This window comes from Carassius gibelio, chromosome B9 (genome assembly GCF_023724105.1).
Source record: "Carassius gibelio isolate Cgi1373 ecotype wild population from Czech Republic chromosome B9, carGib1.2-hapl.c, whole genome shotgun sequence".
NCBI classification, from domain to species: domain Eukaryota; kingdom Metazoa; phylum Chordata; class Actinopteri; order Cypriniformes; family Cyprinidae; genus Carassius; species Carassius gibelio.
In genome coordinates this window covers 21,921,406-21,935,130 of record NC_068404.1, presented here as the reverse complement: position 1 = coordinate 21,935,130, position 13,725 = coordinate 21,921,406, and the positions used below count along the sequence as shown (strand labels likewise).

At 37.5% G+C, this 13,725-nt stretch overlaps 1 protein-coding gene across 1 annotated transcript in view; it reads right to left on the bottom strand.

Annotated features, from left to right (window-relative positions):
- Positions 1 to 606: 606 nt before the first annotated feature.
- Positions 607 to 13,725, bottom strand: part of LOC127964695 (CLIP-associating protein 1) — a 75,361-nt gene continuing 62,242 nt past the window's right edge. Inside the window, exons 33-41 of the mRNA XM_052564975.1 lie at positions 12,958 to 13,064; positions 11,826 to 11,973; positions 11,129 to 11,369; positions 7,980 to 8,036; positions 5,167 to 5,339; positions 4,897 to 5,025; positions 3,538 to 3,744; positions 2,865 to 2,981; positions 607 to 2,679 (exon numbers count right to left, since the gene is read on the bottom strand). Coding sequence (XP_052420935.1) covers positions 2,593 to 2,679; positions 2,865 to 2,981; positions 3,538 to 3,744; positions 4,897 to 5,025; positions 5,167 to 5,339; positions 7,980 to 8,036; positions 11,129 to 11,369; positions 11,826 to 11,973; positions 12,958 to 13,064 — 1,266 coding nt within the window. The 3' untranslated portion in view covers positions 607 to 2,592. The remainder of the gene's footprint in view (positions 2,680 to 2,864; positions 2,982 to 3,537; positions 3,745 to 4,896; positions 5,026 to 5,166; positions 5,340 to 7,979; positions 8,037 to 11,128; positions 11,370 to 11,825; positions 11,974 to 12,957; positions 13,065 to 13,725) is intronic.

Sequence of the window (13,725 nt, the reverse complement as noted above, 5' to 3'; positions counted from 1 at the left end):
CTGTAGCCTACTACATTTCCACATCTGTACTGTTAAAAAGCCTTGATGTCAATACTAATGACAATACCAAAAACTCACAAAAACTGTCAAGCATGTCCAGGTTATATCTCACCAAAACTTAAAATCAAAAAGTTATATATACATATATCTATTTTGCTTAAATAAAAACCTACTTTTAAAACAATGTACTGATATATATTACATGACAGTATTTTTGTGTAGTATTTGATAGTAGTTGATCATGATGATTTTGATAAAAAAAAAAGTCTCCAGACAGAATGATTCGTTATTGCTTTTACAGAGAATTATATTTGTCCCCCACATTGAATATTTCCCGAAAAGTGTAATTTAACAATTTGATGTCATGAAAATAACTTAATGCAAAATAAATTATTTCAAATGCTTTAAAAATAGCTTCCGATTCTTAATTCAGTATATAAACTGATGTGTAGATTTTTTAAGTGACCTGTAACCTGGTGATTTCTTTAGCGCTGGACTGAGTGTACATCATCACATGTGACTGAGTTGCTGATAGCACATTCAACAGCCCCACAACAACAAAAAAGAAAGATAGATTTTAGACTTTGAAATAATCATCACAATAAATTGATGTTTCTGGTTGTTTTAATTCTAGGCCAAACTTAGGTTGGTGTAAATCTATCACAAGCCTTTGAAAAATAAAACAAAACAACAAAAACTGTACATTGGGACAGGAAATGAAATAACAAATTTATAAATACAAGAGTGTATCTGTGTCCAATGACAAAACGTAAAGTCTAACATGCGTAGTGAATTGTTTGATGGAATACCATTAGAGGTCAACATTTGAGGAAAACCAAGGGGCCACGTTTAACTTAATACTTGCATTGTTGATCCTCACAGTTGGCTTTGTTCTTTCATCAACAGATTATTTCTATGAATAGCCCCAGTCTAAACCAAAATGTTGGTTCATGGTCTGAACCGGTTAAAAACAATTATAAAGAAATGCTGCAACAAACAAGGGTACGCACACTTAGCATACCAATAAAAGCCACATGCCCCAGTATATAATACTTAAGGAAAGTAGGATGCTTTCAAACGTCTGTCCTTAATTTCTAATATGGCCTGGTTCACAGTCTGAGACAAACTCTGTGAGACCCATTTGAGCTTTGCACTTACTTCCCCACACGGGCAACATATTAATAATAACAATAATAATACTGTATTTACAGACGGCTGACGTGGCACAAACAGCCAAACTTAGGTCAGTCGCGGCAGCACGGGATGGTTATGTCGTCAAAACATGCAAGCTATCGGATAACGTGCAAAAGAGTGCAACATCGTTTTTACCTTAATTTTGTGGGGGAGGGAGAAGCAATGATTGTAAGGTAAGTACAAAACACTAAATGCTCAGCACGTAACATCAGACGGGAAAAATCTCCGGATGAACAAGGAAAATAAAGAGTTCAGAGCTTTCAGAGAACATAACATCACCTCTAGTTCTCGAGCCAGATTAGAGGGTTTCCATTAGTGTCATAGACATGTGCTGCGCAAACTAGCAGCACCATGCTTTAGAGATGTAGTGAGAATGTCTGTGGACTGGACACGCATCTAAACAGTCATCTAAAGAGTTTTTAAAGCAGAAAAAGGAACATAAGGCAGAGTAGTTTGGAAATTTCCATCACAATCCTCTTGCTCCAAGAACAAAGTGATAATCGGTGTCCTTCATTGTTTCTTGTCTGAAGACGCTCCTTGTCTTGTTTCGGACTCTTTCTGACTGCGTGTTTGTCAATTTTGAAATGTCCAAGTGTTTTGTGGCTCGCACGTTTACTCACAAACCTTTCACTTTTATTCCAAAGATGAAAAGAAAAGTTGTACATTCAGAAGTTTGTCCTTGTATTCTGTAGTGAGGCTCACATTTTATAACAAATAATCCATTCTATAATAAAATCAACACAACTGCTTTACATTAGACTTTCTAAAGACTTACGGGATGTGTTATTGCGGTCCCATGAAATAAAAATGAATATATGAATGTTTTATTCCTACATTTCTTTTTGGGTTGTCATTGTAGCCAAACCTACAAATTACTTAAATTTTTCTCTTTTCTTTACATTTATCACTCGGCCAGCCAAATGATCCACTAGCATTAACTTAGATTCAAGTTATGTGTTACTTAACCCAACTGTGCCCGTTTAAAATATCCAAATAACTCGATTGAACCTTTAACAGCACTTGCCAAGATGAATAAGTTATTACTAATAAATGTAGTTAACGAATCTCCTCTTCAGAAGCTGAAGGTAGCTTGTTTGCTCCAATTTAGGAAGCTATCCCAATCATGGAAGATCTGTTCCCTATCAAAAAGCCACCATGCATTTTTCTCGATCTGAACCCCTTTACATTCAATGTTCAACAGATGGAAAGATGCATGAGAAATTAACTAAGAGGCTTTCAGGAGCTGGACGAAAAGGAAAGTCTGATTGCAGTGAGCAACACATCTATCTGGGAAAATCCAGCAAGAGTGTGATGAAGCAATAAAAAAAATGGATATCTGGAGGAGGCACAACTATTTTCCCAAATGCACATGTAGGGCACTGATTAGAGTACATCTGTCTAGCTGTGAGACGACACGTCTGAAGAACTGCTGCTGTTGCTGTTGGTGGTCTGGGCCCTCTTAATGTACAGATTTAGCAACTTCATCTGTGGAAATAAAAGTCAGAGAGTGAATTTCAATACAACATCCGCTAATAATTATACAGACCTCTGACTTGTTTCGCAGATAAGAGCATGTGAAACCAAATGAAACCTTTCTATAAAAGTGTTACCATATTTTTTGGACTGTGATGTGTAGCACATGTGAACATACACCATGCATGTAAACATACCTTGCTACCCGTGAGCTGGGCCAAGTGTGGCTTCAGCTCCTCACCAATCACAGAGTAGATGGCCACCAGACAGAACACACTGGCCTTGCGAACACTACTCTCTGTGTTATCATAGCCCTGCAGACAGACAGACGGCTTTAACTTTAACTTCTTCATACACACATATAATCACATGTGCATATCATCAAGAGTAAGTACAAAGTGTTGCATGTTTACTGTGCTTCCGAAGTTCCCAATGCAGACTATGCTAATATACTTAATACAGACCCAATGTTGACCAGTGGGGTGAACAAAGGTCAAATTTACATTTATGCATTTAGCAGACGCTTTTATCCAAAACGACTTAGAGTGCATGCAGGCTATGCATTTATTTTATCAGTATGTGTTTTTTGTGGTAATTGAACCCACAACCTTTTGCATTGCCAACGCAATGCTCTACCACTGAGCCACAAATTAACAAAAGGGCTATAAAACGTTTTCCCCATCTCAATTTTCATTCTCCATTCTGGTGCATTGAGTTCGGGAATATATGCAATGTGTGTAACTACTTGCCCAGACATTCAATTATATCTCTCTGACCCTGATATCAAATTGGAAGTAATTCCAAAGTGACAGAAGCAGAGTGGTGAAATTTTTCTTTTATCATAAAATGCCGCCAATAAGCAATACTCACTTGTAGGAGGCCAGGGATGATGTCGGGCAGCAGCTGATGCAGCGACTCCCTGGCAATGCGCTCGATCACTTTGGTCTGCATCTTAATAGCAGCCAGGTTGATGGGATAGTCTGCGGTCTGTACGATGGGACACAGCACTTTGATGCATTGCTCTGGGTGAATGGAGCCAGCCAACGTAGAGGCAGCCTCTTCAGCTGCACGAACCACCTGCATGCATAACATCAAGAAGGCACTTGATTGAGTTTGTGAGGTTTAACAACCTGAGAAGCTTTTTCTTCACATGCCTGTACTTCATTCATTTACTCATCTAAGTGTTGGGTTTGTTGACTTGGGTCACTGCATTTTAGATGTAACCAAGGTTCTCAGTGTCCGCTGGTGCAGGTGTTGGATTTAAAAACGGATTAAGGAGACCAATCAGCTCATTTTACTCTCAATGAGACAGTTAAAAAGAAAAAGTCACCTAGCAAGTCTGATTTTTTCAGAAACAATTTGGTCACATATTAAAGGTATCATGGTGACAATGGAGTTTAGTTTAAAAGAATATATTCCCATACTAGAATATATTCATGCACTATAAAACTATGTTCAATTTGATTGCATTACTATACATATCACAAACTGCCACTCAAAAGTTTGGGTTCAGCAAGTTTTAAGAAACAAGTTTTAAGTTTTATTTAGCAATTATTTAATTGTTCAAAAGTGACAGTAAAGACATTTATAATATTATTAAAAATGTATTACAAATCAATGCCGTTCCTTTGAACTTTCCATTCATCAAAGAATAATAAAAAAAAAAAAAAAAAAAAAAAAAAACATATATATATATATATATATTTATATCACTGGTTCCACAAAAATATTAAGCAACACAACTGTTTTCAGATGATTTCTGAAAGCTTGTGTAATATTGAAGACTATAGTAATGATTTGTGAAATTTCAGCTTTGCCATCACAGAAATAAATTACATTTTATAATACACTAAAATAGAAAAATGAATTATTTCAAATTGCAATAATATTTCACAATATTACCTTTAATGTAGTTTTGGGGAAATAAATAAATACATAAAGCCTTTCACAAACATTAAAATACATTATTTTATAATTACAGCATAATAATTTATGGATTCTTTCCCTTCACACAACATTATTATTATTATTAAGAAAAGTCTAGCTTTCAATATAATACAAACATTTGTGAAACTGCTATAAGGAGCAAACAACCCAAAGAAGCCATAAGATACTTTATTCACAACTTTTTGTAGTATGATTTTTGCAGTATGATCATCATGATGTTGTACTGCTCAAATGTCAGTAAGAGGTTAAAACAGATATTAGTTTGAAAAGGTGGATTCTAACCTCTTTATGAGAGTCCTTATGAGCTTCTAATGTTTTCATGATTGTGAGCTCTGCATAGTTCTTGAAGCGTGCTGGCTGGTTCCTCAGAATCTCCTTCAGAACCCGTAAAGCCAGCGCTCGGATAGTGTGCTGAATAAACAGTTCAATTTAATTATTAACCAGTACTAATACACACAGACACAGAAAAGCAACTGGATGTATTTAAAAAAAAACATTGTTTATATAGAATAAGTTAATTAAGAATGCAAGTTCTATGACGCTCTGCCTCACATCCTTGTCCCCGAGTGTCTCCAATAGCAGCAATAGGATTGTTTTGAAGTGTTCGTCCCACACAGCCAGGCTGTCCTCACGAGCAATCTTCAAGAGCTCGATCAAAGCCCCCTTCCTCTCCTCCACTCGCTCATTGTGATTCGACAGCTCCTTCAGTAGGTCTGCCACCAGATCTGTATGATTCAAAACCATTCAAGTCTGAGCTGAAGACAAGCTGCATGGAGCACTTTTTTTTTTTTGCTCATCCGTTTTAAATGTATGATATTGTATATTACTGAATTTATGAAACCTGTCAAGAACATGTATGGATCATATTTCACCTCAAAAGCTGAAAAAATATAGTGTATTTAAATATATATATATATATATATATATATATATATATATATACAGTTTTGTTCAAAATAATAGCAGTACAATGTGACTAACCAGAATAATCAAGGTTTTTAGTATATTTTTTATTGCTACGTGGCAAACAAGTTACCAGTAGGTTCAGTAGATTGTCAGAAAACAAACAAGACCCAGCATTCATGATATGCACGCTCTTAAGGCTGTGCAATTGGGCAATTAGTTGAAAGGGGTGTGTTCAAAAAAATAGCAGTGTCTACCTTTGACTGTACAAACTCAAAACTATTTTGTACAAACATTTTTTTTTCTGGGATTTAGCAATCCTGTGAATCACTAAACTAATATTTAGTTGTATGACCACAGTTTTTTAAAACTGCTTGACATCTGTGTGGCATGGAGTCAACCAACTTGTGGCACCTCTCAGCTGTTATTCCACTCCATGATTCTTTAACAACATTCCACAATTCATTCACATTTCTTGGTTTTGCTTCAGAAACAGCATTTTTGATATCACCCCACAAGTTCTCAATTGGATTAAGGTCTGGAGATTGGGCTGGCCACTCCATAACATTAATTTTGTTGGTTTGGAACCAAGACTTTGCCCGTTTACTAGTGTGTTTTGGGTCATTGTCTTGTTGAAACAACCATTTCAAGGGCATGTCCTCTTCAGCATAGGGCAACATGACCTCTTCAAGTATTTTAACATATGCAAACTGATCCATGATCCCTGGTATGCGATAAATAAGCCCCAACACCATAGTAGGAGAAACATGCCCATATCATGATGCTTGCACCTCCATGCTTCACTGTCTTCACTGTGTACTGTGGCTTGAATTCAGAGTTTGGGGGTCGTCTCACAAACTGCCTGTGGCCCTTGGACCCAAAAAGAACAATTTTACTCTCATCAGTCCACAAAATGTTCCTCCATTTCTCTTTAGGCCAGTTGATGTGTTCTTTGGCAAATTGTAACCTCTTCTGCACATGCCTTTTTTTTAACAGAGGGACTTTGCGGGGGATTCTTGAAAATAGATTAGCTTCACACAGACGTCCTCTAACTGTCACAGTACTTACAGGTAACTCCAGACTGTCTTTGATCATCCTGGAGGTGATCATTGGCTGAGCCTTTGCCATTCTGGTTATTCTTCTATCCATTTTGATGGTTGTCTTCCGTTTTCTTCCACGTCTCTCTGGTTTTGCTCTCCATTTTAAGGCATTGGAGATCATTTTAGCTGAACAGCCTATCATTTTTTTGCACCTCTTTATAGGTTTTCCCCTCTCTAATCAACTTTTTAATCAAAGTACGCTGTTCTTCTGAACAATGTCTTGAACGACCCATTTTCCTCAGCTTTCAAATGCATGTTCAACAAGTGTTGGCTTCATCCTTAAATAGGGGCCACCTGATTCACACCTGTTTCTTCACAAAATTGATGACCTCAGTGATTGAATGCCACACTGCTATTTTTTTGAACACACCCCTTTCAACTAATTCAACTAATTGCCCAATTGCACAGCCTTAAGAGCGTGCATATCATGAATGCTGGGTCTCATTTGTTTTCTGAGAATCTACTGAACCTACTGGTAACTTGTTTGCCACGTAGCAATAAAAAAATATACGAAAAACCTTGATTATTCTGGTTAGTCACATTGTACTGCTATTATTTTGAACAATACTGTATATATAAACATAAACTATAAATAATAACACATTACATATTAAATATAAATAAAATAACTTTAGCAATTTATTAAATATCTATATATGGCAGTATTTCAGATTCAATATTCCTGTTATTTAGGACTTTGTAGTGGCATATTTATATTAGCCTTTAAGTAATACTGATTAAAAAAATAAAAAATAGTTATTGTAATACACAAAAAAAAACTAGAATACACTAATGACAATTACCAATTAAATGAAATAATAATATATAATAATAATAATAATAAACAAAAATGGTGCTAAAAATAGGATTTATGTTTTTTTATGCAAAATATAATTTCTTTTTTTCCATTTGATTTTGGGGTGAAATGTGATCTGGACATGTTTTTATTAGATTTCACCCTTATGTCATTATAAGCCAGCAATGTGCAAAGTGAAAGTGTTCACTTAGATTAATCACTCGGGTTAATCGTATCAGTTTACAAGTTATGACAGTGTGTTACAACAATGTGTCTGCAAACAGCGAAGCTCTGTTAGTTTATAAACAAAAAAATATATGAATCAACACTATCAACCTATTTAATTAGAACATACAGTCATATATATGACCGTATTGCCTTATATTAGTGAAGATGTAGCAGTTATCACAGTGAACCTGTTAGCAAAGGAATAGTGTCATTTAAGATATGTTGACATCAGATCACATTGAGACACTGAGATGGATGACACTGAAAGAGAGGAGGAGGAAAGGAAAGAAAACAGAGAAAAGTGCAACAGTCTCATTCAACTGTGCAACTGTCTTTACCAGGAGTAAAACCCTTGGGCAGCACCATCTTGTTCTCACCACAGTCCTGTCGACGGCCTGTAGAAGGGGAGGGACAGCAGGGGAAGTGATGACACACAAACTCCTCTATACTACGTGCTACACCTGCATCTCTGGCACGTACACTTACAGGGGGTTAATCACTTGTTTGTGTTTTGTTATGGTCTCTGGTCATATGTTGCTCACACTGTTGAATAACTTTAGAGTTAAAAGATGTCTATTTCTGCACCAACAGTGTCTGCCCACTTTTTCAGCATTCTTAAAGGGTTAGTTCGCCCAAAAATGAAAATTATGTCATTAATAACTCACCCTTATGCTGTTCCAAACATGTAAGACCTCCTTTTATCTTTGGAACACAGTTTAAGATATTTTAGATTTAGTCCGAGAGCTCTCAGTCCCTCCATTGAAGCTGTGTGTACGGTATACTGTCCATGTCCAGAAAGGTAAGAAAAACATCATCAAAGTAGTCCATGTGACATCAGAGGGTCAGTTGGAATTTTTTGAAGCATCGAAAATACATTTTGGTCCAAAAATAGCAAAAATTACGAATTTATTCAGCATTGTCTTCTCTTCCGTGTCTGTGTGAGAAAGAGTTCAAATCAAAGCAGTCTGGATATCCGGTTCGCGAACGAATCATTCAGTTCACCAAATCGAACTGAATCGTTTTAAACGGTTTGCATCTGTAATACGCATTAATCCACTAATGACTTAAGCTGTTCGCTTTTTTAATGTGGCTCACACTCCCTCTAAGTTCAAACAAACCAATATCCCGGAGTAATTCATTTACTCAAACAGTACACTGACTGAACTGCTGTGAAGAGAGAACTGAAGATGAACACCGAGCCGTGCCAGATAACGAACAAAAGATTGACTCATTCTCGAGTCAAGGACCGTTTCTGTCAGACGCGTCCGATTCGTGAACCGAGGAGCTGATGATACTGTGCATGTGTGATTCAGCGTGAAGCAGACTGACACACAGAGAGTATGAACTGAACTGATTCTTTTGGTGATTGATTCTGAACTGATTCTGTGCTAGTGTTATGGGCGCGGGTAAACCGAAGGCTTGAATCAAGGGCAATCATCGCCAATGACGCCATTACGTCGAGCGCAAAAGAACTGGTGAACCGTTTTCTTCAACCGGTTTATTGAATCGAACTGTCAGAAAGAACTACTGGTGATCCGAACACCGATGCAACCGGCTCTTCACTCGTGAACGAGTCAGTCTTTTGTTCGTTATCTGGCTCGGCTCGGTGTTCATCTTTGATTTGAAATCTTTCTCACAACAGACACGAAAGAGAAGACAATGCTGAATAGTCGTCGTTTTTGCTATTTTTGGACCAAAATGTATTTTTGATGCTTCAAAAAATTCCAACGGACCCTCTGATGTCACATGGACTACTTTGATGATGTTTTTCTTACCTTTCTGGACATGGACAGTAGACCGTACACACAGTTTCAATGGAGGGACAGAGCTCTCGGACTAAATCTAAAATATCTTAAACTGTGTTCAGAAGATAAAAGGAGTCCTTACATGTTTGGAACAGCATAAGGTTGTGTTATTAAAGGGGGGGTGAAATGCTATTTCATGCATACTGAGTTTTTTACACTGTTAAAGAGTTGGATTCCCATGCTAAACATGGACAAAGTTTCAAAAATTAAGTTGTACGTTTGAAGGAGTATTTTTGTTCCAAAAATACCTCTTCCGGTTTGTCTCAAGTTTCGGAAAGTTTTTTTCAAGTATGGCTCTGTGTGACGTTAGATGGAGCGGAATTTCCTTATATGGGTCCTAAGTGCGCGCTCTCCTGCCGGAAGAGCGCGCGCTCCAGTTTAGCAGAGCACTGAGAGGCTGAGCACAGCCTGATCAGAGCGAGAGCGTCGCGAAAAGTCACAAAAGAAGTGTGTTTTTGGTTGCCAGGGCAAGACAACCCTGCACAGATTACCAAAAGAGAAACAGCATTAAGGGACCAGTGGATGGAGTTTATTTTTACAGAGCATCAACGGAGTTGTGCAAGTGTTTTTGTTTGTTCCCTGCATTTCGGATTGCACATCGTTTATTTCTTAAGGATAATGCAGTCCCAACGGAAAAGGGTCACGATCGTGTGTTGGAACCACATGCGGTGAGTAAAACTGCTTCAAATATCTCTGTGTTGTTAACTTAGCTCTCAGCGCGTAAGCACATCAAGTAAACAACATGCGATGTTGCCATCAAACTGCACTTTCCACATGTACAGCTTAAAAAAAAAAAAAAAAAAAAAGTGGAAAGTTAGTCATTTTCCAAAACCGCTAAGCATATATATACAGTTTCAGTACATACCACATAGCATACCGCCTTTGCTGATGCTGCTCTTGTTAAATTTCAGCCTCTGGATCTGTGTCACAGCTTCCAAATGCTCTCAACTCAAAAGCCTACTGGCGCTCGTGATTCTTTAGCTCCGCCCACACGTCACGCCTCTAGGCGCTCGTGTTTTTCCGGGAAAAATCGGTACAGACTATCTTTCTCTTATAAATATAATAAAAATAAAGACTTTTTGGAGTTATGAAGGATGCTGTACTACTCTATAGGTACTCAAGATTAACCGGATATTGAGTGAAAACGAGCATTTCACCCCCCCTTTAATGACATAATTTTCATTTTTGGGCGAACTAACCCTTTAAGTTAACAAAAAACATCTGTTTTCACATAATTTTTCAAGAAGATATTTTTTTCTCTTTAAAATATATACATCAAGAGTGCAGGGATGATTTAAGAATGACTCGATTTTGCTTATTTCAAGAAACATAAATAAAAAACGTAGGGTCTACTGTCTGACCTCTGTTTTGAGCATCATAAGATCCAGTATTCTATTTGAGGCCTAGTCATCAAAAGATGCTGAAACATGTAATAAATACATGTAAAAAATGGATTAAATAACATTGTAATTGTTTTTTTTTTTTTTTTTTTTTTAAATGACATCTCATGCCTGGAAAATGTTACAGTTAATACTCAGATCCTAAAGATTCAGAATTTCTTGCCATTTTTGTTTTTCCTCAACTTAAAGTGTTCTTTTCACAATCACAGACAGTGGGTGCAGTATGGAGTACAGATGATTGTGAAAGTGAAGGTATGAGCTTTGAGCAGCGTGTTGACTCACAGTCTCGGAACTGATCCACGTCATCATCAAAAACAGCCTCCTTCAGGGCACTTTTGTCATAGGCCGTGATTGTGTCTGCATAGCCATAGGGCGCGAACTCTCTTGACCGTGGGACAGCAAAAGACCGCGGAGACGGTGTGTTAAGTAAAGACGTCTTATTATCCAAAGCAGTTCGACCCCCTTCCATTACGTCCAATCCCAGCCTTGCATCAGACCCTGGAGATGCCCCTTCCTTACCAGCCTAAGAGGAGAAAGATTGTTCAATATTTGTATTTTTGGAATTCTTAATAAATAACTAAATAATAATGTATTATTATTAATAATATATTTTATTTTATAAAATTTTATGACCTCATTTGTGGGTTTTTCCAATTATTATTATTTTTTATTATAATTATTAATAACAATAATATTTTTATTTCATAAAGACACCATTTAATGACGTGTATTTGTCTGTGTGTTTTTTTTCTTTCCAATTATTAATATTGTTATAACTATAAATTATTTAATGAAAGCAAAAAAACACGTTTTGCGTTTGTTACGTCCCAGGATGTATTTGTTATTTTTTTTATTTTTTTTTTATCAATTTTATTTATTAATAATAATAATAATAATTCAAAACCACACAACTCAAACTGGGGTCATAATTTTGCCCCTCTGTGCACTTGTTCCTGTTTCCCACAGTTAAAGCACTCACAGTATCATCCTTCTTCCCATCGCGTCTGATTGGCTCATTCAGGTCCTCCTGGCTGCGGTAACTGAAGCTCTGGATTGCTTCTGTGACACCGCGCAGTGAGCTAAAGATCTCATCAGAATTCATGTTCTCAGTGTCATACTCAAGCATACTGAAGGGAGAAATAGAAAGAAAAGAGGGAAAACATTGACGTTGGATGGACTGCAAACAACTCACTAGAAAGCAAAAAACACAACACAATAAAGCAAAAGCATACAAAATATTTTAAAACAATTCCAACATGCACCCAAGAGTGAATAAATGGATGCTGCAAAAATAGTGAGCCAGTTAATTCCTGTCCAAAACAATTTCTTTTTTACATGCTTAAAAAAATTCCTCCACATAGTATTGTTTCTTAGTTTTACATTTTAAATCAACCACCATTCACGAGGGGAAGTCCGTATTGGGAATGATGTCAAACCACAACCGCTAATATTTGTGCGTACAAGCGCCTGTTAGGCTGGGAGTGGGTGGGAATCTAAGCACCTATCCCGCCCCTCCTCATTGTAATAGACTAGCGGGTGAGTTACCTTGGTGAGAGCGCGCAGCGGAAGGCCCTGAGGGAGGGACCGGCAGGAATAGAGGGGTGAGACGGAGGAGTAGGAGGAGGAGGAGAGGGAGAAGGGTGCTTTAAGAGCCCATCGACACTCCAACCCCATAACCGACTGTGCCCACAGAACGGCCAGAGAGGGAGAGAACAGGGCAGAAGAGGAAAAGAGAGAAAAAAAAAGAGAGGTCCAGTCCTAGTGTTGTGGTTAGCAGCACGAGTTAATACGTTTAAGAGGACCAGAAACCCCTAAATCGTCATCTATAGTTGTTCTGCAGATCTCTTTAAAAGAGTTTTAGACCCTTCATGAGAGGATGACTCTCTAGGTGATACGGCTCCCACCCCAGAAATGCAGAAATTCATTTTAAGGGTTTCAGGTTATAAAGGGAAATTTTAAAGAAAACAAGACAGCCAGTCCCAGTCAGACGTTTAGTGCATGTTGAGATTCATAAAACTGGGCAACAGGCTCTTGGGACTAGTGTAGAAGATCTTCGTGCTCAGAGTGAGATCATGCATTAGTGTGGTCAGCGTATGGGAAGAGGATGTTACCTGGGTGACAGACCCCCGTGGGAACAATTTGTGGGCGAGGTGAGAGGACTGGTCCTGCTGGTGGGGTGCCGGGGTGGCGTGCGACCCATTGTATTGCTTGGTGAACTCTGTGAAGGAGATAAAGATGAAATTGTGAGCTTTATATTTTCAGATTAGGGTAAACAACAGATCAGCTACAACATTTGTAACCAATATTTATCACTGTATTTAAAGACAATATAAATTCTCAATTTGCTTGAACAGACTGACATGTCAATATCTGTCTCAGACAATAGTGTGAATTATTTGATTTACTAGGGAAGCATCGACCAGATACTCAGCATCGGTATTGGCTCCGATACTGGCATTTTCTGCCGGACCAGGTATCGATCAGACGTATAAGGTATCGATTTAAAAATGCATGTCACATTTGGTTATGACAGTAAAGACGATGAAACTATCTCCAAGAGTGCACAGGTACTGAAATTTAAAACTGTTAAAAGAAAAGGCTCAATACTCTGTCGCATAGATTTAATAAACTATGCATAAATATCTCTTCCCTTTGTGCTTCAAGCTCATCTTTCTATGCACAGGATGAGAATAATCGCTACCACTATGTATTAGAGCTTTATGTATTATAATAATTTTGCGCAATGAAAGATAATTTATAGCGTTTTTTGTTTTGTCCTATAATAGGACAGAACATGAAAGAGTATTAATAATCTAATTTAAAGCACAGTAATGGAGAAAGCAACATATGATAGACAGGACTCATCTATCATATGTTAC